The sequence below is a fragment of the Syngnathus floridae genome, chromosome 6, assembly GCF_059516105.1.
Source record: "Syngnathus floridae isolate MCC-2025c chromosome 6, RoL_Sflo_1.0, whole genome shotgun sequence".
Classification (NCBI taxonomy): domain Eukaryota; kingdom Metazoa; phylum Chordata; class Actinopteri; order Syngnathiformes; family Syngnathidae; genus Syngnathus; species Syngnathus floridae.
This window is the reverse complement of record NC_142418.1, coordinates 18,221,388-18,246,548: the sequence shown is the minus strand read 5'-3', so window position 1 is coordinate 18,246,548 and position 25,161 is coordinate 18,221,388. Positions and strand designations below refer to the sequence as shown.

The following is a 25,161-nucleotide window of genomic DNA, read 5'->3' as shown; positions in this document are numbered from 1 at the left end:
CCAATTGCTCTTCACATAAAAAATGGCTGTTTATTTAACATTGAAGGATTAGCTCTTTGCTTGCAGTTTGTGGGATTATTGAGTGGCTCTAAACACACCTGTCACTTGCCAATGTGCTTGTTTTACAACGCTCCCTCAGGCCCCACTTGGTCATGTCATCCCCCTATTTACTCGAGCCCATGTGAAGCCGCAATTTTTAAGAGGGTCAGTATAACAACGCGGTGGCAAGAGCCAAGAGTGCGATTACGGGAGATGAATGGTGTCTCGTTCGGGTACGCAATTACGAAATACAAATAGTTTTGTAAAAGCTAACACTTGACCGTCAATGCATTTTTGTCCATAAAGATGAATCGGGCGGATTTGTTTCTTGTGCAGGTTGCGAGAGTGACTTCTGGGGACCCCATTGCAGCAATCGTTGCCAGTGCCAAAATGGGGCGAAGTGCAACCCTATCACAGGGGCGTGCGTCTGCACCGACGGCTACCAAGGATGGCGCTGCGAGGAGCTCTGTGAGCCGGGTTACTACGGGAAGGCTTGCCAACTGCCGTGCCAGTGTCGCAACGGAGCCACCTGCGACCACGAAACCGGAGAGTGCATCTGCGCAGCGGGCTACGCCGGCGCCTTGTGAGTCATGACGACCTTCCGCGAGCGACTTGAAATCCGTGTCTGATTGTTGATTTGGATGGCGGCAGCTGTGGCGAACGCTGCCCGTATGGAAGTCACGGACCACAATGTGAGCAAGGCTGCCCTTGTCAGAATGGAGGCACGTGCCACCACATCACTGGGGATTGTTCCTGCCGTGCAGGCTGGACGGTAGGTGTAAAATCAGTCCTTCCACATTTTCTAAAAAAAAACCCGAATCAAATGAAACCGTCTCACCATAATGTTTTTCCACAGGGTTCGGTTTGCGGCCAACCGTGTCCTCTTGGAAAATACGGCAGCAACTGTAGTAAAGACTGTTCCTGCCGCAACGGCGGCCTTTGTGACCACATCACAGGCCAGTGTCAATGTGTGGCTGGCTTCAGCGGTCGCAGGTACCACCGTGATACCCTCAACAGCTCAATTGAACACATAAAATGATGCAATGTGATGTTGAGTACGTCCAATTTGCATATACATAGGTCAAATAACGGGAGGATATATTGATATTCCGAGTGACAGTTTCACGCCGACAATTACGTAGCTTGTAAAGTCCCTCGCTGACCTATTCTCGCTGTTGACTTCCTAATGAGACGCCAACCTGTTATTTGAAAAAAGAACGGAAACGCTTGAATAAGTCCATTCTCCAGTGAAATAAGTTGTGATAAAAAAAAAAAAGCCATTATTCCATTTCAAGGTGAGCTGGAAGCTTCCACTAGTGTTGTAAATGTTTAATTAATCTCGTATTTCATACTGAGCGGTCAGGATTTTGTGTCTCCAGCCTTCATCTGCTTCTACTCCCAACTTGTCCATTGATCTCACGGTAGGCTACAGTCTGTTTGGGCTCTGGTCATCAATTATAAGTAACGGGTTTTTATTAAAGTCTCATTGAAATCCACACATCTTTTTAGTTCCCGGTGTCTGCCGGAGAAGCTTGGCTTTATTACTTCAGCTCAATCGTCTCACTGATGGAAACCTTGTCAAGACCTTTATTCTACCTTATTATTTTTTGGCCAAATTGCGCTCATTCATTTTGTCAGCGGTCAGACAATTAATCTGCTAGGAATAGTTTGGCCCAGCCTGGCGTGAAGAAAGTTACAGTATAATGGGAGACGTTTGCGCACTTCTTTAGGTAGTCGCGAGTAAGTCTCGAGTTGTAACTTACAAGTTCCGAGAAAGTCCCATGTTGTCGTACTTAGCAAGTCATAAGTTGGCCGCGTTGTACTTTGGACTTAGCTTTAGCGACACATTTTTAATAGCCTCAAACCAATCCCTGTATTGTTTATAATACTGCCTTCTCAATTAAATGCATCATTGACATCAAGCTTAGTTAATGTTTGCTTAGCTAAACTGCAATGTTAGTTTAGCTTATTCGTCTGTTGTGTCTCTTAGAGATGTAAATCTTGCTTGTTGCAATTCAACAATATAATCTCGACTGGTTGGAAATAATACACTAAATTATGTATATTAAACCACAGAGGAAAAAAAAGGATAATACTTGTCAAGCCATATATTCACGCCTAAGTCAAATTGCGTGTCAACTGGAGTCATTTTTAAAAAGTAGGTTCTTACAAAAATAATTCTACCAAAATCATCATTTTTTGATCCACACTGTCATCGAGATATTCATTTAAAAAGATGGCAGGAATTATTATTATTAGATCAAAGCATTTGAATACACTTGTACTTCACATTTATGTCTTGAAGAGAGACACACTCATGTTTGGCAGTGATAATGGTTACAAAGTCCACCCCCTGCAGAGACACTGAAGTGATACTAGCTCACTGCAGGGATTTGCTTTGGCCCATTTTTTCCCTATCGTATGAATGAAAGATTTATAACTGTATTTATAAGTGTTGATACTAAGCGACTGTTTATAAATTCCAGTTAAAAATTGATTTCAATTCTCGAGTAGTCGCTTACTAAACTTTTGCAACAAACAACAGGCCAGAGCTATAATTTCAAATTTGTTATTCAGTTTTCCTCTTGGGGCAAATGTCTTTTAAAATACAGTACAAAATGTGGTCACCCAAATCATCACGTAGGCAATTTCTTGGCAAAGTACTTTTTGATTCGTTGTACTAAAGTTATTTGTTTGTGTGTGGGTGATGCATATGATACTTTAGCAAGTTTGGGACCTTGGGATAAATTATATTTCTGACTTGTGTATTGAGCTAACAATTTTGGAAAACTGCCATTTTTGCACGTAGGCTTCTCGTCGTCGGTCTTATGGGACGCTCAAAAATGTATTCATTGTTATCATTTCACAGAGCAGCTTTAAAATAAATAGTCACTGAAGGAAGGATGTGTCCTCTCTCACAGGTGCCAGGATGACTGTCCCGTGGGTACCTACGGCCCGCAATGTCAACAAAAGTGCGAGTGCCACAATGGCGCCAAGTGCCACCACATCAACGGCGCCTGTTTGTGTGAAACTGGTTTTAAAGGCCCCAATTGCCAGGAGAGATTCTGTCCCCCGGGCCTTTATGGCCTCATCTGTGACAAGTACTGCCCCTGTAATGCCACCAACACTGCCAGGTGAGTAAATGGCTTTTGACTTCAATTTTTGCCTCATTTTGAATTCTTAAGCACCTCTCATTCTGAAGTCTGAACACCTCTCGGCCGTGTCACCCAGTTAACGTTTCATTGTGACCTCCGCTTCATTCATAATTTCTCAGCATTCATAGTTAATGCCGTGTTAATGCTCTGATTCTGGTTGCAAAGAAGTCACCACAGAGTGAAGGAGAAAGGAGACAGCTCATTTATTCCAAATCAGCACACACACACACACACGCACTCGCACGTGTTCTTTAAAAATGCTCCGATACCACAACACCCGATACCACTTTCTCTCGTATACATCACGCACTTCTTTGTGTTGTTGCATTTGAGTGTCATCTCTTCTTCTTGTTATGCTCCAAGCTGCCACCCACTTTCTGGAGAGTGCGCCTGCACTGCGGGTTGGACAGGGATTTACTGTAATGAGACCTGCCCGGCTGGCTACTACGGGGAAGGATGCATGTCGCCGTGTAGCTGCACCAACGGAGCCGACTGCCACCCCATGACCGGCACCTGCATGTGTGCACCGGGTTTTATGGTGAGTTTTTTTTTTTTTTTTGGCATCTCAAGCGTTTGAATCCCATTGATACAAAATGCTAAACACGTTTCTGCAATAATAACTAAGAACCACCGTCCAGCCCAAAATAACTGATGTTTTGCCCATAATTGTTAGTTATTAGGTGATTGCAGTCTATACATTTGCCAGTCCATTTTTCTAGCACTTATCAGTTGTTCTCTTAAGGTTGCAGGTGAGCTGGAAAAACGATCACAACTGACATTAAGTGGTGAGGTGGGGTACAAGTCAATCATCACAGGGTGCATAGAAGAAAAACATTTTTTTTTGCTATGTGTCGGCTGTTTGAAGAACACACAGAGATAACAATAAATAAATAAACAAAATTATATTATTTCCACAGAATTCTATAATGAAATAATTAAAAATACTGAGCACGGAATACATTTCTACTCCAGTCCTTTAGGTGTCGCTAATGCATTTGACACGGTGATTGATAACAACCAATAAAAGCCAGTTTTTGCAATGATGAAAATAAAACAAATTGAAAACAAAAAATGGCAAAATGTAATGGTCTTTTCCTTGGCCCCCCCAAAAACAATTACCATTTGCATTCACGCTAATCGTAAAATGAGATTTTTATTTCCTAATCAACCCTCAAGTTCCCACTAATTAGAGTGCATTTCATTATTCCAATCTTATGGGAACCTGCTATATCACAGTTTCTCAAGTGACCAATATTTTCTTACATAACATCCAATTTCCATTCAATCATCAATTGACTTGTCATCATATTTCCCGTCGCATTAATTTTTCATTAAGCTGCTAGACAGTCCTTGCTCACTGAGGGGAAAAAAAGGAGGCAAATATCTGAACTCTTAATAAAACATCATGCCCCCACTTTTAGTTTCCGAAATAAAAAAACAACAATCCATTCACTGCAGTCCCTCAACGAACGCAATCTCGTGTCCGTTCCGAGCAGCCGCATCATCCCCTTTTGTAACTCTAATTATTTGTACAACTTCTCTGGCGTGTTTCTTGCCTCGCAATTTGGAGTTACAGAGCGACGGTGACCGGGAGAGTGCATTGCCAGCGACATAACATTACAGTGGAAATTGCCTTTGTCTTGGAGTAGGGGGGGCGAGGGGTGGGGGGGCCTCCATGGCGAATCGAGGCCGCAGACTGTGTCTTAATTTGCTCCACCTGTTCTTCCACGCCAGGGAGGTCTGCCAGATCCATTAAACAGACCTTGAGGGCAGGAGTCAGATGGAAACTACATATGGAGGATCGCCGCGTGCGTGTACAATAGAAAGACAGCCGTGTTTTCTTCGAGAGACCTTTAACAAAAATAGCAGACGACACGGAGGCTGGGCCGCCGCCGTGTCTGTTAGCATGTAACCTTTTGTCACTTCCCGCCCGATCATTATCGCACAGGGTGCTTTTAAAAGCGCTTGATGATTGCGTCCCGGCTACGATTGTGTGTGAAATGGGGCCGGAGTCTCCCCTGCTGCATCTTTGTTCGCCGGCCCCGTCGGGGAGCAAAGCAAGCAAAGTCGAGTGAGCTAGCACGCTTGGTTTAACTCTGGTAATTGGACATGTGCTTTTTTTTGACTGAGACGACAAAGTAATTACATGTTGCCTATTCAGGCAATGCCCCGCCCCCCCTTTCACCTCATGTCGTCACATCTGCGGTATGTTTATAGTATCTGCATTCTATCGGCACGACCGAATGTGAACGATGCGCGCATTAGCGAGTCTGCGAATGATTCCAGCCGGCCTTTGTTGGTGGCGAAAAGAAATGATTTCCTTGTCTCTCAGGGCTTTCCAAGCTCATCAAAAGGTTCACAGGTTCATTTTGTGTCTCGCCGCATGAATTTTAAGATGCGCCCGCTCTTGGGGCTGTTAGATGAACTGTTAAGGAGTGAGACTGATTGGTAATTATCAACGTCATTTGCATCCAATCTCAAAGGGTAGCGAGCAGATCAATGTTGCTCTTCAATTATTCGATGATGCCGAGGAGTTGAGGCCAAGGACGCCGTGGTGGCGGCGGCGGCGCTTTGTAGGGTGGATTCGTCACCTCGCTGACTGGATTGTTACGTAAGGTCCTGCAGGGCAGACTGACAGCCCAGTGTTTTAATAATGACTTTCCACATGCATGCTTTATTGCTTCGAACGGCTCAAAAGGAATATGAATCAGACGCTAATGAGGGGGTTTGTCTCTTGAGAGCGACCCGACCGCAAGTCTACGTTTTCCCATTCCCGTGTCGCCAACGTGGTCATTTTGTCAAGTCCAGCGGTCATTTTGCGGATGCTTGACCAGCCCCTAGACTTTAAAAAAAATAAAAATAAAAAATGCGCAACTGCTTTTCTTGCCGCTGTCATTTCCAGCAGAACAAAGCGTTATTGCCGCCGATTGATCAAAATTTCATCGGCAGACAGGGGGCTTTTATGTGTCGCGCTGAGGGGGGAGGAGAATCGTTTTAAGATGCGCCTTCCGCCCTTGCTATCCTCCAGCACATCTCCAGCCTTCTGTTTAAACAGAGTTCAAAATGATAATGAGAGCAGCAAGCGGGCCGGCCGGCCGGCGGTCCCCCGGCAGTCGTGCGAGAGGGGCCCGAGTCGTGCAGGACTCCTGCGAGCCCCTAATTGGAACTCTAAATCATTGTGTCACCTGTCACTCAAGCATCAGTATGCAATGGTGGCCATGTGGAGGAAGGCACGGGGGGTTGGACTTGCTGTGATCTCCAGCTTTTAAGGACGGACTAGACAGGTGCAGTTAGCCTTTAAAGCCGAGGCATCGGAATGACGGCAGGTTATGAAGGACATGCTGGGCAATACAGCAGATGTGATGACTTTAAAGACCTGCACCATAGTGGCCATCAAGCAGCCGCCCATCGCTGCTGTTATTAATGTGAATTCCAGTCTGTGATTCCTCACACATCTCAGCAAGCGCTTGTATTAATCCCCCCAGTTTCAACCAAGCCCAAAACAGCATTCAGGCCAATTGTGAGTATCCTCCGATGCGCTGGATGAGAAATTCTTTAAATCCTCGCACGGCCGCACCTAACGCTAGGAGTCATAATTGGGGGACAAGGACATGACCCTCGAGCTATTACTGGTCGCTAGGATGCAGAAGCAAGCTAGAAACGATCTCTGGTCTCTATGGCAACTGAATCCCCGTGGGTATCTTTTTTTTTTTTTTTTTTCTTAACCAATAATGGGAAAAAACATTTACATGCAATAATGTTATGCATTATAATATATATATTTGTATATATACACATTTATATATTTATTTATACAATATATTTTTATTTATATATTTTTACATTATAATGTGTATATTCGTGAGTGGTTCTTAGTCTGAGGACTTTCTATTTTTCCAATGGTATTTTTTTATTCATATATCAGGCAGGTTCACTATTCATAATTCTGCCTTTTCAATAACATGAATATGAATCGATCAAGGTCTAAAACAGAGTGTGTCATGCAAATGTTCAAAATTGCTAGGTCAGCCACGTTTATTTCTGCGCTGTTTTTTATTTCCCTGGCAGGGCGAAGACTGCGCCACCGAGTGTCCTCTGGGTTTGTTTGGACCGAGCTGCATGTCCACCTGCTCCTGCCATAATCACGCTTCCTGCTCGCCTGTGGACGGATCCTGCACGTGTAAAGAAGGTACGCCGAGCGTGATATGCTACCACTTCAAATCATTGGAGGTTGCGTCTGAAGGCCAGTGATCCTCTAATGAACGACTCTCGAGGCCTTTTGCCGAACACCGACGGTGAACCTCTTGTCGTAAGTGACAAGCTGCTCTCAAAGGAATTGTACTTTTCTTCAGGCGTTCTTCAAGGAGGTGAGGCCTCTGCAGCTCTTTGCTGTGTGGCCTCTATGACAGGTTATGTCTAATGAGGACTCCAAGGAGTGTGGATAGGATGGCTTATCATTCGTAACACTGAGGAGGGTTAGTGGTTCACTCCCATGGGGTACTGATAGAGAAAGTTCTGGTCCAGGATTCTGACCTGATCGGAGGTCTGAGTCTTGTTATGGTGATGGGATCATACGTTAGGTAAATGGTGCTTGAAGAGAAATATGTCACAGTGGAGCACCTGTTTTTGTTGGAGTAAAATTGGATCGAATGAAAACCAAATAAATATTTCCTATAGGGATTAATGTAAACCTCAATAATCTGTGCAAGAACAACAAACGAAAATAAACAACTGTGCTAATTCCGGTAATGGGTAATCTTTTTTTTTCTTAAGTGAGCTGAGATTCCCTAACAAGTCAATAAACATTGTGGACAGGGCCCTGTCATCGCCGAGTTTCATGAGATAAAAAGGTGCTGACAACTGTTGTTGTGGTGACACCTCGCTTGTCACTTTTTTTTTTTCTTTGCCTTGTGTATTCAGACGCGATCGCCTGCCGCCATCAATCACGGCACTGGCAAGGGAGGAAGGAATCAATGCTTGCTGTTAGACTTTGACACAGTCAGTGAGAAGAATGATTGAGTCAACAAGAGAAGGACTTTCCTCACTGTTTAACGGGCTGGATTGGACTGTACGATCAATACGCTTCTCCACGTCACGCTCCACATATCTGCCGCACTCGATAAATGTACAGTATTATGCTCAAGAGAGGAGAGCGGGGCGGACGCCGCGTCCCCTCGAGGGGGGAGTTGGCAGGTGTTTGGGACCACGCTCCAAATTGTCTATTTCATATCGCCGCACGTGATGACATCAGAGCGAGGAAGCAATTGTCATGAAAGGAAGATTTGGAGAGAAATGATCATGGCACAACTTTTTGTTTGGTTCTTCTCATCCAGCCGGTTTGGAAGCCAACTCGATTATTTTTGGGTAAAAAAAAAAAAATCTCCATCATCCTTAATATTTTGGATTGTTCTCTGCGCCATCTTTCTCCAGGCTGGCAAGGGATGGACTGCTCCATCCTGTGCCCCAGTGGTCTTTGGGGTCTCGGCTGTAATCAGTCTTGCTTGTGCGCCAACGGTGCCGCTTGTGACCCGGTGGACGGTACCTGCACATGTTCTCCGGGGTGGCGGGGCGAGCACTGCAAGGAGCCCTGCCCTGTAAGTATGAAAGTAAACTAAGAGGATGTTGCAAATCTCCCCGTGACCTTGAACACAGTGTGGTGTTAAATTGTTGAACAAGGCTTAAGAGTGAGATCTTTTTTTTTTGTCAGGATGGCACTTTTGGGCTGGAGTGCAGGGAGCGCTGTGACTGCAGTCATGCGGACAGCTGCGACCCAGTAAGCGGCTACTGCCTCTGCCACCCAGGCTGGACAGGTTGGTACTTATTCTTGTATAATTTTTTTTTTGGGGGGGCGGATTATTTCTCCCTCAGAGCACATGAATATTTATTTCCTACCTTCAAAGCTGAGAGTCACCAGAAGCTAGACAGACATGAAATTAACCAAGAAGACAAATACGACAGCTGGCTTGAGTTGTAAAGCATGTTTACACTCTAAATCTAAGCTGTGTTGCGTTAATTAAATGTCCAATTTGTTTTTGCCACTCGGCCAGCAGGTTGTGCATGAGAGATGTTGAGAAGCGAGCCCTAAATTTGCACTGGCAAACTCACTGGCCTACAACAATTCTGTATTGCATCCACGGAACCGGTAGATAAATATTTGGAAGTGGAATTTATTGTCCAATCGCAAATGTGCCAACAAAATTGAGTCGGCGTATATTTATTTGACCTCGCCTAATTTGTTAAATGTCAGTGTAAATTTTGTTCACAAACATTGGACTCCATTGATGAGATCTACTGTAAAAGCAAAAAAAATTAAATTAGATTAAATAAAATAAAATGAATTAAATAACTAGAATATTTTGGATGGATTGATCTGATTTGTTTGCTATTTTGGTTGCACTCTATAGTGGTGTAGAACTTGTTAAATGGTACCTCCAAATTCCTTTGAAATGTTTTCTGACTCAAAAAAGTGTCGTCTAAAACTAAAACGCCGCATCAGAAAGTCAAAGTCACTAGTGTGAACGCGGGGGTTCCTGCTAGTGTGGGTGGAGAAATGCACTCATGGAGGAAATAGATTCAGCAAGAAGGGTTAAGTCGGTGCGCTCGGCCTCCTGAGCTCGGGGCGTTTATTCTAGGAAACTGTGGCTTTTATTATCTGCAAGAACGGACCTCTCTGCTCTAAATCCTGCTCCGGTCTGGACCATCTGTCTGACTTAATTGAGTCACGGGGGTGCAGGGCCAGGGAGCTGCCCAGCGGGTTGGACAAATACACGTTCATACGCACTTGAAGCCATAGAACCTTCGTAATGGGCTTCTCTGAGAGAAGGTGCACAGAGGCGGGAATTTATGGGAGTTTATCGGAGATGAATTGATACGCAAACAAAAGAGAGCCCTGTGTATTTTCAATTGCAAGGAAATCAATATTCCTGTGTATATTTAAAACTTCTACATGTGGGCGTGGCCCGCGAGTGGCCAATGGGGGCCGCGGCCATCTCCGCACCCAGATAGCTCCGCCCCTGGCTTCTACCAGGAGCTGTATTTTAATATGTTAAATCATTATTTAATATTGAGCTGTTAACATTTATAACCAGCAAAGGGGCACGGCAATAAAGTGAAATGTGAGCTCATCGTTTGACAGGAAGTAGGTCACGCTCACTGTTCTAAACTGATAAGAGTTTATTAAAGCTTATTAATGAATTCATTGAAAACTGGTTTTATAACCCACACGGGAGTAAACTTTCAAAGTTTCAGCATTGATGTCGTGGAACCAAAAGTAATATTTGTTTCTGTTGGATTGTTTTTCTAAGCCGCTCGCTGTGGATTTTGATCGGATTGGATGACATTGAGCCAAGGTTGTGTTCATGATTTGACCCAGCAGATTGGGTTGACATTTGGATTCGGGCTGCCCTGAAGAGCTGAAGCCCTTTTTGACATTTTTCTTCACTCTTGAAACAGTTTGCTCAAAAAGGGACTAATCAATTAACCCAAGTCTCTTAAATGTCATGCTTCAATTCTACTTCATGTTGCACTTTACCACACTTCATTTCTGCTAAGTTTTGCCAGCTAATTTGAGTGTTTACATGGACTGTGCGTATGCTTTTTTTTCCACCCTGAACAAATTGGATGGCAAGACCTCTTATTGCTTTGCTAGCTCCTTTGAAAACACTTGAACTCGATACGTTCTCTCACCAGGTCGCATTTGTTGCCACTTGTGTCCGCATTCATCTTCTGGTAGTTTTTTCCTCCACAACCGGACGAGCGTTGTCCTTCTTTTGAAGTCAACAGATGGAGTTTTGCTTCCAAATCACGGTTATGGCGCACCAAAATCTCCCACCTTGGCTTTCAACCCTTAAAGGTGCCAATGTTATCGTATAAAATTAGCCCCCTGAGTTTGACGCCGGTCTAATTCAAAGGTGTTTTAATGGCCAGGCTATTCTCAGATATCGTCACTCAAAGGAAATTTCAAATGAGGCGTAAAGATAAAGGCTTGAAAGGATGCGGAGTGTGCGCTGCATAACTTAACATGTGTGCGTTAAGAACCTGCATGCGTCGACACTACATGCGACTTTGGGCCTCAGTTTTCAAAGGCGCCGGCGTGCTTGAGAGAAAAGGCAGCGCTTCGATGGATGTGCTAATAGCTCGGCATGCATAGCCAGAGCCGCCGCCGTATGGATGCAACATTTTTCCCTTCTCGCTCGGAGCTGATCTCCACGTACGGTGACACTTCTGTGCCCATGTAGCCGGAATATTTCTTTTTTTCTTTTCTGTACCCTAAACCGGCTCCGCTGAAAGAGAATGCCAGACAAGCCGGTGCTCTCCCGAGACGTAGCCCTGTTAATCAGCGCGGCGCACTGGCATGGCGCCCTCGTCAGATCAAAAAATAAAACATTCACGAAGAACAGTGGGAGTCGAGTTTAAAAAGAAAAAAAACATCCTCTTCTTTCTGGGTGGAAATCAATCGAGGATCCACGCTGAGTAAACATCCCTCGGCAGGTCCGCTGTGATATGACATTGGTCCTTTCTCGTACCGTGTTGGGTTCTCGGCGTGCGGAGAGCTTCATACGTGTCGTTGTCGTGCTCCCGCAGGAATCCACTGTGACAACGTGTGCCCGCAAGGCTACTGGGGCAACAACTGTTCGCTTAGCTGCCCGTGTCAGAACGGAGGCTCCTGCTCTCCGGAGGATGGAACGTGTGTGTGCGCACCTGGATTCCGAGGGACTTCCTGTAAACGAAGTGAGTAATCCCGGCAATCCACATAGGTTTCATTCAAAATAATCAAACCGTATCTTTCGCTAAGTACGTTTTCCCATCTTTAATCTCAGATCAGGATGCCGAAAAATCAATGTTGCCATCTAATCAAATCAGTCACCTTACTTTTCCTGTGACATAAATAGTGAGCTTTTTATGACCTTGGAGAAACATTTGGAGGCAGCTGAGAGGCACTACTTCAGACGTCCGTCATTCAATCAGTGTGACCAAGCAGCTCTCCCACTAACCTCTCACCTGCCTTTGGCGGTCAGCTCGCAGTGGGAAGCGTGGCGGCCTAGCACGGCGCTCGCTCATCACATTGCGAGTGTCACCTCTGGTTTGTAAACGCGTCTGAAGCGGTTCTCAAGTGATGAGTTCACTGATTGGAAGTGAATTTGCACTCACCGGTCTGTAAACATCAATTGGAGCTGAGTGTTGGAGACAAGCTGTGCTTAATATGTTGGTGTGAACGGAAGAAGAGCGTACGTCTCCGCTGATGCATTATGTCTTGGCTTCTCTACTCGAGTGAAGACAGCGGCCCTTCAGGCGATGATCAATAATTCTTCTAAATATCATTTCAGAAAAGCAGTAAAACCCATCTCATTTTGCGGTCTTGTGGATTTTTTTTTTTGGTCAAGTTATATCTCTATTTTGCTCTGTCCCGCATTAATTTCCATGTAATTCCACTTTTGGCCATGAGGTGGGGAACCTGTCTTTTACACTGTGTAAATTTAAAAGAAGAAGACTGAAAACAGGAAGTAGGTCAAAAGTATTTTAAGATTAGTCCTTTTTAAAATTAAAATAAAATAAATCTTTGCGCATTTGTTTATTGTTATATATGAAATATGTTAGGAAAAATTGTTACCTGAATGTAAATGTAATGTATCAGTACTCTGTTGTCTTATCTATTGACATTGCACTTTTGCAATATATGAAGTTTTTAAATTTGTTTTGTGTTTAAAAACCTTAAAATATGTGCCATCAATGCTCTAAAAATAATGGTGAAGTTAAGCAGACAAATCCGCCTGTGTTTATTTATCTCATTTTGTCACTTGCTCACAGTTTTTCGGGTTTGGTCATGAGACGTTGGCAAGATAATCCCTTAGGCACTGTGATGTCATTGTCAGTCGACAGAAAGTTGTAAAATGGCAGCGGCAGACGTGGATAAAAACAGATTTTGCTTTTTAATCCATATTCCACAAACACAATATAAATCAGACTATGTTTAGACTAACGGGGTTACATAGAAATATTACAAAGAACATTTTGAGGTTTTTCTCCTGAACGCAGTAAAAACAGAATAAGTATTACATGAAATAAGTTGCTCTAATTATTAAGTTCCACTTCAATACAAGTTTTTCATGTTAACTTTCTTCCTCCTTGCATAGTTTCATGTTTGATCATCTCCCGCACATCCCTATAACGTCACCTTATGGTGTACCTCAAATGTGCCTAATATTGCTGACTTTTACCGATAGGCATCTGTGAGACATTAAACAGATGCTCTCAACTCTCATAACTATTACATTGTGCACGATTTGGGAATTACTGCCTTGAAGACTCTTTATCTGATGTCTTCCTCCCTTTTCTTTCACTTTTGTCGCTTTAATACATGCAGATGAAATTTTTTTCTGCACTTCCTTGATCTCTCCAGCATGCATTATTATGAATTATGTCTCTTTTTGCAGCCACTGAAATTTTTATCCCCTCCCATCCTTTTTTGTGTAGCATGCTCTCCGGGCTTCTACGGGCACCGCTGCAGCCAATCGTGCCCGCGCTGTGTTCACAGCACGGGGCCGTGCCATCACGTAACCGGCCACTGCGAGTGTCTGTCCGGCTACTCGGGTCCTTTGTGCAACCAAGGCAAGTGTCCCTTCGCTCTGACATTTTTTTAATTGCTGACAAATGTGACACTTTTTGCTGTCTGGAATTAGAATGCAAAATTAGTTTGGTCCACAAATATTGAGACATGGCCTTTTTGGTGCAAGGGTGCAGTATTTGCTTCAAATAGGCTTCGGCCTCTTACTTGTAGAAATAGGAAATGAATGGATGAATGAATCGTTTTATTTGACAGTGGTTAACTTCTCTTTATCCTTTTATGATAGTAAAAGTATTACGACGGTGACAGTCTTGAATGACTGAACTCGCTTAACATTATTTGCTGTGCGACCAATTTGCAAGTCAAGCAGATTCCACTGTATGGTCAGTGCTAAACCGATTAGCTTCATTTTGAGGGGCTCCAAAATTTGTAGGAGTCGTATTGATAGCATTGGCGAGCTGTGGATTTATAGAGAAACAGCAATTGAAGTTGACTTTAACCAAATTTGAGCTGTCCACCCAATCAGAGGACCAAAAAAAAAAAAAATGCAGATGTCATCATAATCCATCTTGTTGGCCTTAAAATATGATATGGAATCTTGATATGGAAGCTGCAATCTGATTGGATGAAAAAATTGAACATCAACTGAAAAATATAATGAACGTCGTCTTTAATCACAACTTAATTGCTCTTATTTTTGTTGGAATTTTTTGTACAAGTTGAGACATCTTACTTTCAACATCTAATCATTTTGAAACTTGTGGTAAAGTACAGAAACGCCGCTAGGGTTTTTTTTAAATTCTCTTTCATGACTTTGAGGAATGTTTCATGTTTAATACGACAAGGAAAACGGCGGGGGAAGTCTTAATTTGTCGGAACCATAATGAAATGGCAAGCAGGTACGAGGGAGGAAGATGGCGACAACAAGTCTCCTCGTTGAGCGCTTGTTTGCGTCCTCGCTCCCTCGCTCCGCCTGGCTTCTATAGGATTCCGAGCCTAATGAAGCTCTCCCGGTGTGACGGGGCTCCGATCCTCACAAGCAGCAGCCGTACGGCGGAGCTAACCTCCTGGCATTAATGACAGCCTGCTCGAAGGAGCATGAAAGAGGTCTCGACAAGAGTCGAAAGGCTATTGAAATGAAATCATTAAAATCAGCCCAGATAGCAGCCACCTTCCGTGATGTTGCTGAGTTATTCTCTTTATGTCAGACCTTTAGATGTGCCGCATGTCCTGTTGCTGCTGTTTCCTCATCCTGATGGTGAGGAGCATCTGGGCTTAATTTTTCCCGCTGCCCAACAATAAAGCACAATGGAGGTTTCATCGCAAGCGATATCTTTTATTGAAGAGTGCCGGGGAATGCTGAAATATTCATTTCATAAAAAATGGATCCAATGGTCCGTGTACATGGTCTGTTTTAATACGGTGACACATCAGTCATTCCTCTCTGGTTTGTAAAAATAGGGTAATTGTGCCACGAGAGGCGGTGATTGACTTTTTTTTTTTTTTTTTTGTCTAAGTACATCACTTCACGTCCACTCAAATAAACATCGCCGTCCATCTCATTAGCCAATGTCACACCTCATTTTCAGCATTGCGCTCTTCTGCTGAGTCACTCCCAATAGTATTGAAACTTTTTTTTTAGCGTATTCTGCATCTGTTTTCAATATTGAGTTCAATATCCTTTTCAATATCCTTCTTTTAGGATGTTTATATTTTGGTGAGATGTCACTGGTATTTTTTTGATTCTTCTAAGAATTTCTTTCCCCACATATTTACTCATCCCCCTCAGGAACATGCAATGAATCTTAATCGGCATTTTTTGAAGAATTCTTTGGATTTATTAATAATATTTTTGGTTCTGGGAGTGTCTGCCAGACACACTCAGCCTATCTCCAGCGTCCCCGCATAAATCGATTTTGAGAACAGTGTCCTAAATTTTAGTGACTTAAACCCCATTGATCATGTTAATGCGTGTGTCAGATGTAATCATATCCAGTTCTATTGTGTTATTTTTTCCAGTTTGTCCCAGTGGCAGATATGGAAGGGCCTGTGCCGAACTTTGCCATTGCACCAACAACGGCACCTGTAACCCCATTGATGGCTCCTGCCAATGCTTCCCTGGATGGATCGGGCAAGACTGCTCCCAGGGTTTGTCCAAAACAATCATGTCCCCTCATTATTTTCAACAGAAAACACAAAAGTTCACATAAATCAAAACGTATGACGCCAGCAGGTGATGAATGATGCTGATTGTGTAACCAGGCTTTATTCAGGACTGCTCTGCATTTCAAATGATTTAAATTAGATGTTATTTAGCTTTAGGCAATCGAGGCGCATATAGTCATTTTAGTGCAAATACATAATAGAGTGCTCCAGCAAAAAAAATCTTGCATTGAATATTCTGCAACGTTCTGCGTCAGCTCATAGTGATGTAAAAAAAAAAAAAAAAAAAAAATGTCCCTGTTGTACCCTCACAAGTGTCCGTTGTGTGCAGCCTGTCCTTCGGACCGCTGGGGCCCGGATTGCCTCAACTCGTGTAACTGTCACAACGGAGCTCAATGCAGCGCCTATGACGGAGAATGTCGATGCGGATCCGGCTGGACCGGGCTGTACTGCACGCAGCGTGAGTCCTTCAGCAAACACACAGTGTCACCTAGAGGTTGCGTGGCTCAACTACAGCAGACGGACGGACCCCGTTGGAAACATCTGGACAGTCTCTAAAAGCTACTTTATCATTTAGATTCGAATTGAAAGCAGCGTAAAAATTCATACGGTACTCAGTGTAGACAATATCATTGGGTCTCATATTTTCTTCATATGCTGTCATAGAAAAAAACTTTGCTAGTCAATCAACATCTTCCGCTGCTGTAGGAAATATTTTGTCGTTCGTGTTGTCCCTAATTATGTTTAAATGTTATTGATTTTGCCGCTGCCTTGCAAAATGACCTTGGCTCTCAACATGGTCTTCCCATCTCTTCCGCCGCTCCATCCCAGGCTGTCCCTCAGGCTTCTACGGCCGGGATTGCTCCGAAGTGTGTCGCTGCCAGAACGGCGCCGAGTGCGACCACATCACGGGCCTGTGTGTTTGTCGAACGGGATTCATCGGGACGAGTTGCGAGCAGAGTTTAGTAGGAACGCCGCATTTAGCGCCGTGCAAAAATCGCCCAGTGGATCAAAAATGAGACGTGCTATAAATAATTTTGGATCCAGCCGCTCTCTAAGTGCTTTAATTTTGCAGTAATGCACCTCTTCTCCACGCAGAGTGTCATTCGGGTACATTTGGATACGGCTGTCAGCAGCTGTGTGAGTGTCTGAACAATGCTACCTGTGACTATGTGACCGGGACATGCTACTGCAGCCTGGGATACAAAGGAATCCGCTGTGATCAAGGTGAGGAGACAACTCAGATGAGAAAAAAAAATCTATAATGAATGATATTCATCTATGTGGAGCAAAAGTGAATGACAATTAAACAAAGGAAGCATAAATAAAAATATGCTGGAGGTGTTGCAATGGATTGATCGGCAACTAATCGATCATCAAATGAAATGATTATTTTGATAATCGTTGAGAGACATTTTTTAGCCTTAAATTTGTCAAAATGTTAGAATTTCAGCCTCTCAACTATAAATGATTTCAAAATACAGCGAGGCAACTTTATTTTTGGGCACATTTCACACACAAAAAAAAAGAACTCAGAGTCACTCGGCATTGTTTTGTGTACAGCGTCTCTCATGATGGAGGAGCTGAACCCCTACACCAAGATTAGCCCGGCCCGCGGCTCGGAGCGCCAGTCCGCAGGCGCCGTCATGGGCATCATCTTCCTCCTCCTCATCGTCATGGCCATGCTCAGCCTATTTGTGTGGTACCGACAGAGACAGCGGGAGAAAGGACACGAAATCCAGCCCAGTGTGTCCTACACGCAAGCCATGCAGATGACCAACGCTGACTATTCGCTCTCTGGTGAGAACTGCTCGGATTCTTTTCATCACGTTCAACTTCTCTCTGAATCATTTGAACTCCTCAGAGTGTGGAAGCACCGTGGCCATAAAAAGCAGTGCAGCTGAGGTCGTTCACAATCCAAGCAGCAGCAGTAGCGGTAGCGGCAGCCAGTGCTTCTCCAACCCCAGCTACCACACGGTGGCCCAGTGCAACGTTGTCTCGACCATCTCCAGCAACCTGGATGCCACTCTGACCCTCAAAGTACGCTCACACAAATTGCGCTTTCCCAATCAAGTCAAATCAACCGGTGTTTTTTTTACGCAGTCGAGCACCCTAAAAAGCCGAAACAGTTCCGACTGGAGAGCCTACTGCAACCTCAACGATCTGGGTGAGTTTTTCCCCCTCGTCCGTCATGACTTTGCTACAGCGCCCCCAAGGGTAGAGACGTGTGTGTCCTTTGTGGGCCTGCACTCATGGCCTGGCCTCCCTGCTGTGAATGAAGATGAATCGCGGAGTCTTTGTTAGGGGGAAAGAAAAAAAAAACACCTTTGCTCTCATTTTCATTTGATATGCGGCTTAGCGGTCCTGAGGAGAACACGGGTCAGCGAGAGCTCGTTAGTATGCCTTCTCACCCTGTGTTGGATTTCTCTGTGATGGTTTACGCCAGGTCACCGCCTGCACTCAAGGGATGTGGATTAGAGGAGCATCCATAATTGCTAAAATAGTTTAATGGCCTCATGAGAATACCAAGTGCTTGATAGAATGCTGTATATTGAATATAAATCATCAGACCCTCTTTGGGTGAACATGATGTAATAATTAAAGGCACATTTTATGTCGAATTATTTTTTTATATCCTGTACTTGAGGAAAAAGGTAGACTAAAATGTGCTTAAATGAAGTTTTTCCAGTTACACAAACAACTCTCCGCGTAATAGTTTCACTCTTTTATTAATTTACATAGTGCTTGTAATAATAATCATGCATGTTTTTTAACTCAGTGTTGACTTTCATTAACTTTTATGCTAGCAAGCTAATGTGCTCCCAGTTCCATAGCTTTTGCAGATGTTGTGAAGTGAATTAAAAAAATAATAATTAGCTCGAGAACAATGAGGGGGGGGGAGAAAAAATACATCCTATTTGTGTGGGTTCTTTTTTTTTTATATTGTGGATAGAAAAAATTGTTATGCCAGAAGCAAGTACATTTTAAGCTGTCACCAGGCGCAAAAGCCATTGGCCACATATTTTTGTAAGCGATCAAACAAGTCTCCGAATCTGTTGTCATCCTCATTAGTGCTCCCTGCTTCTCATTTTTTCCATGTGGCTGCTTTTGCCTTTTTTCTGCCTCAAAGTCCCCAAGATCACACCCAATCAAGATATGAACCACAGTTTATATTATTATTACTATTTTTTTTTTTTTTTTTTTTTTTTTTTACATTGCTTCATCAGCCGTCCACAAAAGTAACAAGCCAGGCAGAACAGTTTCAGACTTTTCATCTAGATGGCAATTAACCTGTGTTAATTGAGAGTTGATGTTGCATGAGATGTTTTTTGTGAAATATGAATATTGGCTCGATGAGGATAAATGTGTTTTTTTGATTTTGGCCGTGTCGCTTAACATGCAGCAGGCTACTTAGAATGCAAGCTCTCCATGATAGAAGGCTATGAAGAATCTCTTCACCATGATTTTGAAAATATCACCACTTGACCTCTGTTGACTGAAGGAGGTTATGGACGTGTGACAATTTGCAATTCAAAAAAGTACTCATTGTCATATTCTAAAAAGAAGTGCCACATTGTGCCCAAACAAAAAGTTAGCCCCAGATTGTGTAAATTATGCAACATCTGACTTTCATGTTTTGACATTTGTAGCAGATGTTCAACAGGGGGAGACGCAGGCTCCGAGAGGCTCCAGAAAGGGTAAATAATTAATTTTCAGCAACACTGTGCATGTGTGCGTTAGTGTGTTTTTGTCTTGTTCAGCATTTCCAGCGCTCATAATTAAGTCTGTCCTCCAAGAGGAAGTCAAAAATTGTCTTTACATTACTATCTTGTATGAGTCCAAACATGATATTCATATTGAAATATGAATGTAGCAGAAAAGTCCAGCTGTTTTGATCACTCATTTTGCCTTGTGCTGTCGACTGAAAATGACATTGAATGTCACATGACCACTCGAGAAAACAAGTGGGCCGTGACGGTCGTTACCTCGGCCCCGGAGGACTGTGATGTCATTTCCATTTGGGATGAAGTCATAAAATGGCCGCCCCCAGAGAAAACAGATGGATTTCGCTGCTTAATTCATATTTCAAAGGCAGTATTCCTCACAATACTGTGCTTCGACTTGTCAGGGCACATTGTTGAAAATAGTTTTTTTTGCCGCGACTTGCCCTTTCAATCAATTCCACCAAATGATGTCAATCAGTACCTGAGTGTAACCCCCAGTGTTCTGATATCCTCCATGATTTCTGTGAGGATCTTTTTGAAGAAGATTATGATGAGCCGCACTTTTCTTCCAATAGTAATTGCCCTCCGTAACACATTATTTGGTCTCCCACACTGTGCGGTCGCTGGCGACTGCGAGAGACCCAAGGGGGTGACGAGTGCTCTGAAGTAGCCATGCTGTGGTCCATAATGAGGCCTCATAGACTGGCTGATGAGACTGTTATGGATGAGATGAGTCATCCACTCGCTCCTTACCACTTTTAGTTTGTCGTGGCAAAAGAACTTTGGAAAGAAGTGCTGTGACTGAATATGCGTGTCTCTGCAATGATAGATTACGTCAAGGGTTCCGTGTGCAACAACGGTTCCTGCTCCGTGAACACCGAGAACCCCTACGCCACAATCCGGGACCCGCCTGGACTAGCGTGCAAGCACACAGAGAGCAGCTACGTGGAGATGAAGTCCCCCTCCCACCGCGAAGTTCCCTTCGGGGGCACCGCCACCCTCCTGGGCAGCACCAGAGGGAACATCTACGATGTTGGTGAGGATGATAGTTGACGAAAACGAACAACAAAATAAGGAAAAACGATTCCGTTGATGAAATCAAATATTTTTGGAGCATTGCCACCACCTTGTGGTCACTGGTGGTACTGCATCAAAAGTATCTGCCGAAAAGAAAGATTAACGACTGGAGATTTTGACAGTCTGAGCTCTAATTTGAACAGAAAAGTGGCAGATCTGACCAATCTAGCAAAAAAAGTGTGATGACGCTGACTGTCCTCCCCCTTTTTGTTTCACCCCTCCCTTTCTCCCAGCCATGGCAGAGCCCACGGTGAGTGTTTTGCAAGGGCCCAACGGGATGGCCACCGGCTTCTCCCAGAACCCGTATGAGCTCTCCCGCGGCGGCCACATCCCGCCCCACTATGACATTCTACCTATGCGCCACAGCCCCACGCACACACCCTCGCCGTCACACCAGGAGAGCCCCAGCTCCCTCCTCTAGAGAACCCAACGCTGGAAACAGTCCGTCAATTTTCATACCGCCACTTTATCTTCATGTGGTCAACAAGGACATGACAGCCACAGCTCTTTTGGACCCGAAAGGAAAAAGGAAAGGCCGCACACCAGCAATCATTCACCTATTTTATTTTCCTTTCCCAGATCCCCCCCAATGTGCTTCTAGGGTCTTTATGGACGCTCTGGAGCAGAAGGTGAATCTCCCACAGGGAGATAAGGCTGCCATGCTTGGATGGAAAGGATAAGTTATTTACAGGGACAGAGCCATCCTTCACTTTAGTTTATAGAACGGCCAAATGGGGTTGACGTGAGTAACGGTTGTGCCTCCGCCAGTTCGGATTTATCATGTACAGCAGGGGTGGGAAAGCTTTTGTGCTCAAGGGCCACATTTACTATTAAAAATGGCTGGGTAAAGAATAATGTTTTAAAAGGAGGGGGGGTTGCAATTTTCAAAAAATCTATCATATTTAACAAAAATGTCAATATGACTTGATAATGTGAAGAACAGCTGACTGCGCCCCCATTTTTGCCTGTAATTTGACGACACAAAAAAAACTATAAAAGCACCTTACGTAATGGAGTGTTACTATAAAACTAAATGTTTTCATTCTCAAGTATTTTTTTTTTGCAAGGTGGAGTTTCCTGCGAATGTGTGACAAATGATTGACGCTTTGTAAGTCACTCCTTTTGTCTCTGGTTGTTTTTCCTCAGGCGGGATGGTTTCTTCTAGCTCAAAATTGACACATTTATTATATAAGACAATAAGTTTGTGTAAAATATGTAAAATAGGACCAGTGACCTTAGGACAAGCCGGATAGAAAATAGATGGATGGATGTTTTTTATATCTCATTCCCATTTTTAATTATTACTTTAATTAACCAATTATTTAAAAAAAAAATAATGCAATGATTACTTCACTAATATTTCATTATTTTAAGTATATAAAATAAAGCAGCTGCTAACAAGGTAAAAATTTTCAATGCTCAGTGGGCCAAACTTGAGAACGAAGCAGGCCCACCCCTGATTTATAGGAGATTGTCAGACGTAGGTGACATGATGAGATCAACTGCAGTGTAAACTTTGGAAAAACATGACCTCATTGTTTTTAAAAAAAAAAAAAAAAGCATGGATACAAAATAATGTCAGTCTCTGTCTTTGCTGTGTGCCAGTAATGAGCACACCGCAATGAGATGCCAGGTCAAAGTGAAGAGCTTCGTTTGTGTTGCAGTGTAAATGAGGTTGTGATATTTGGGTCAGCTGAGTTTATGCGCTGACTGCATCAAAAACATGTCTCAACTTTTGGATTTGCTCCTCATTATTGAACTGACTAGATCTTGTGTTGTTTTTCTGTGCCGGAACTTTTCTTGCAAATGTCTGTACAGGGTGTCAAGGAAAGACGGTTTTGATCTTTATATTTATGCTATTTATACAGCTAATTTATTTGTTTATTTATTTGTATTATTAGTGGTGAATTACATTAAAAAAAAAAAAGATGAGCATGAACACATTATGGCTACCCACTGATGTAAATAACACCAACCCGTCAAATTGATCTTGTGAGATGTAATTTTGTGAAGCGTTTTAAAATGGAATTCTCTCTCTATTGCCATCTTTCTCTCGCTTTGTGAGATTGTTAATTGAATTTTAGATTGTATCCACACACACAAAAAATATTTTATTTGACCAATTCAACCTCCACAAATATTATGTGCCATTACATTTGGGGGGAAAAAAAAGAGAAATCATCTGCATTAAACAAATGTTATTTGAATGGATTGGTTGATTTTGTCACTTGCATCACGGCCTCTGCGGAAGCAATAACATGTTGACAATCATTATTCGAACTGCATTTCATCTGTACTGGACATGATGCACCTTACTTAATTTCCTGTGACTGTTCTGTCTCTAGAGGAGTTTTATTTTCTTGACCCCTTGCTGTCATATTGATGCTGTTTTTTTGTTTTGGTATATTTCGGATTAAAAAAGCGTTTTTGTGTCATCGCAGCCGTCTTTTAGTCCGGTTCATGTTTAATGTATTGCATTCATTTGGTCATATTTAGTATGCTGGTCACGGAAGTAATGGTGTTTCATGTTAAATATGTAGCATAAATATTAAATACATCATTAAAAAAAAGCTAGCAATCCCCTTTGTGAAGACAACATGGTGGCAATGGTGTGTACAGACCTGTGGATCATCATGGCCGTTTTTTTTGGGTTTTTTTTGTATTTATTTATTTATTATGTTGGCAGTTCTGGTTCTCCATCGTACATGCCACCATGATGAACTCTGTTTTTGTCAATTTGTACACTTCTGGCCTTGGCACAAGCTAGCAAGCATTGATGTTGGCCTCCAGTGGCTCCTTTCACCTCTCCTCTCTTGTCTCCTAGTATGGCTGCCATGTGCCAGCAGACTCAGCATACCTTCTGGAGGAGATGAGTAACTTGTGTTCACGAGTGGAGAGGATGGCAGGAACATGTGAACTCCGACACAATGGATTTGGCAATCTGACAATTGCTTCTTGTACGTGACAGGTGACTATTATAATTGACTTGAACAGTTTTTGTTTTTTCCAGTATACACTAAAAGATGAATTTGTAATGATGTGCAATATACCGAGCATACATCTCGTGTTTATTTTCTTTTAGATTAGAGCTGGAGATTGTTTTCAAATCAATCAAAACTGGAGTGGAGATGATTAACCCAGCAGAGTTTTATGTTCCACTGGTACTTAGTCTTAGTTTTGGGCTCAAACTGCAGACACACACACACACACACAATTCTATTAGCATTTTTCAGCCTACCAATTGCCTGAAGTCAGCTCTTTCATACTGACTTTCACTGCTTAATGTTAGAGCGCTCGGTGAAAACAATGTTAATTTTTAATGGCTTCATTACTGCTTACAAGCTGCGATAAATGCTATAACTGAGACTCAAGTTTGATCATGGTCATAAAAAGCTGATTGTGAACTCACTTGTAAACAAAGTTGTGCTTCTCTGCATTCAAAGTAAAAATGTGGGCCTGCCAATTGAAAGACACACAAGGTTTAATGTACATTATAAGTTAACTACAGTTGTGCCTTGACTTTTAGTCGTGCTGTTTGATTAGCTTTTAATTCTTATTCACATTATTAAAACAATGCCCTTTAAATAAATCTCAGCAACTCATTGAATTAACGACAAATACTGTAACTGCGCACGTTGGCCGCTAGATGACACCAAGAAACAATTCAATGCGTTTCCTAAACACACAAAAGGGAGAAACTAACATGTTATCGTGCAACATACTTGTTTGTAAAACATTTGAGTGGTTATATTTATGGCTTGTTTTCCCATCCAAACATTTCGTTTTGCATCACGTGCAAATCGTAAAGTTAGGACCCCCGTTTATTCAGAGTAGTAATTTCGCCACAAAACCAAAAGATGGCGCCCCAGTAAAGAAAAGTGACCATGCAGGACGATATACTGCACTGGAATCATTTTGGATTGACCGTTTTTGTTTTTGCAGTGACACTAAGTGAACCCATACGTACACTTAAAAATAAAATAGCAAACTATATCTGAATTCTTTCATTTTATTGTGGGAAATGCGAGTTTATAGAGTGTCTAAAATAGTTCCAAAGTTCCTGATAGTCTACTTGAAGTTTAAATGGTTTGAATATGTAAAACTTTTTTTTTTTTTTTTTAATATTGGGATTTTATTGTGAAAGGTGTGGAGTTTTTGGAATGTGAGAATTATTGTAATTTGGAATATAGCTCTCAAAATGATCTGACGTAGTTTAACAGTTTGGAATTGCAATGGGAGAGATGATGGGATATTTTTCTTGACTGCCAAAATTAGGTTTTGTGTGGAATGGTTTAAATCTGAAACGTGGAAATAACTTGTTTTAATGAATACATTGTTTTTTCATTATTGTGTCAGTATCCGCGGTTTCGTCACATTTGGTTTTGGTGGCCCAGAACGTCACGCGTGACGTCATTGACGTGTGTAATAAGTCACGTGT

The 25,161-nt window shown here is 42.8% G+C and overlaps 1 protein-coding gene across 3 annotated transcripts in view; it reads left to right on the top strand.

Moving 5' to 3' along the window:
• The window catches only part of megf11 (multiple EGF-like-domains 11), a 74,595-nt gene extending 51,432 nt beyond the window's left edge, over positions 1 to 23,163 (top strand). The window contains exons 8-28 of one of the 3 annotated variants that reach the window (XM_088378185.1): positions 376 to 622; positions 691 to 811; positions 896 to 1,032; positions 2,961 to 3,173; positions 3,558 to 3,732; positions 7,263 to 7,383; positions 8,625 to 8,788; positions 8,902 to 9,004; positions 11,778 to 11,924; positions 13,668 to 13,802; positions 15,778 to 15,906; positions 16,253 to 16,381; positions 16,753 to 16,881; positions 17,020 to 17,148; positions 17,485 to 17,721; positions 17,786 to 17,961; positions 18,025 to 18,088; positions 19,572 to 19,619; positions 20,476 to 20,682; positions 20,957 to 20,973; positions 21,303 to 23,163. In XM_088378185.1, coding sequence (XP_088234311.1) covers positions 376 to 622; positions 691 to 811; positions 896 to 1,032; positions 2,961 to 3,173; positions 3,558 to 3,732; positions 7,263 to 7,383; positions 8,625 to 8,788; positions 8,902 to 9,004; positions 11,778 to 11,924; positions 13,668 to 13,802; positions 15,778 to 15,906; positions 16,253 to 16,381; positions 16,753 to 16,881; positions 17,020 to 17,148; positions 17,485 to 17,721; positions 17,786 to 17,961; positions 18,025 to 18,088; positions 19,572 to 19,619; positions 20,476 to 20,682; positions 20,957 to 20,973; positions 21,303 to 21,356 — 2,882 coding nt within the window. In that variant the 3' untranslated portion in view covers positions 21,357 to 23,163. Of the gene's footprint in view, positions 1 to 375; positions 623 to 690; positions 812 to 895; positions 1,033 to 2,960; positions 3,174 to 3,557; positions 3,733 to 7,262; positions 7,384 to 8,624; positions 8,789 to 8,901; positions 9,005 to 11,777; positions 11,925 to 13,667; positions 13,803 to 15,777; positions 15,907 to 16,252; positions 16,382 to 16,752; positions 16,882 to 17,019; positions 17,149 to 17,484; positions 17,722 to 17,785; positions 17,962 to 18,024; positions 18,089 to 19,571; positions 19,620 to 20,475; positions 20,683 to 20,956 lie in introns of all 3 variants that reach the window. The other 2 variants (XM_088378184.1, XM_088378183.1) reach the window with 2 other exon arrangements.
• Positions 23,164 to 25,161: the final 1,998 nt, after the last annotated feature.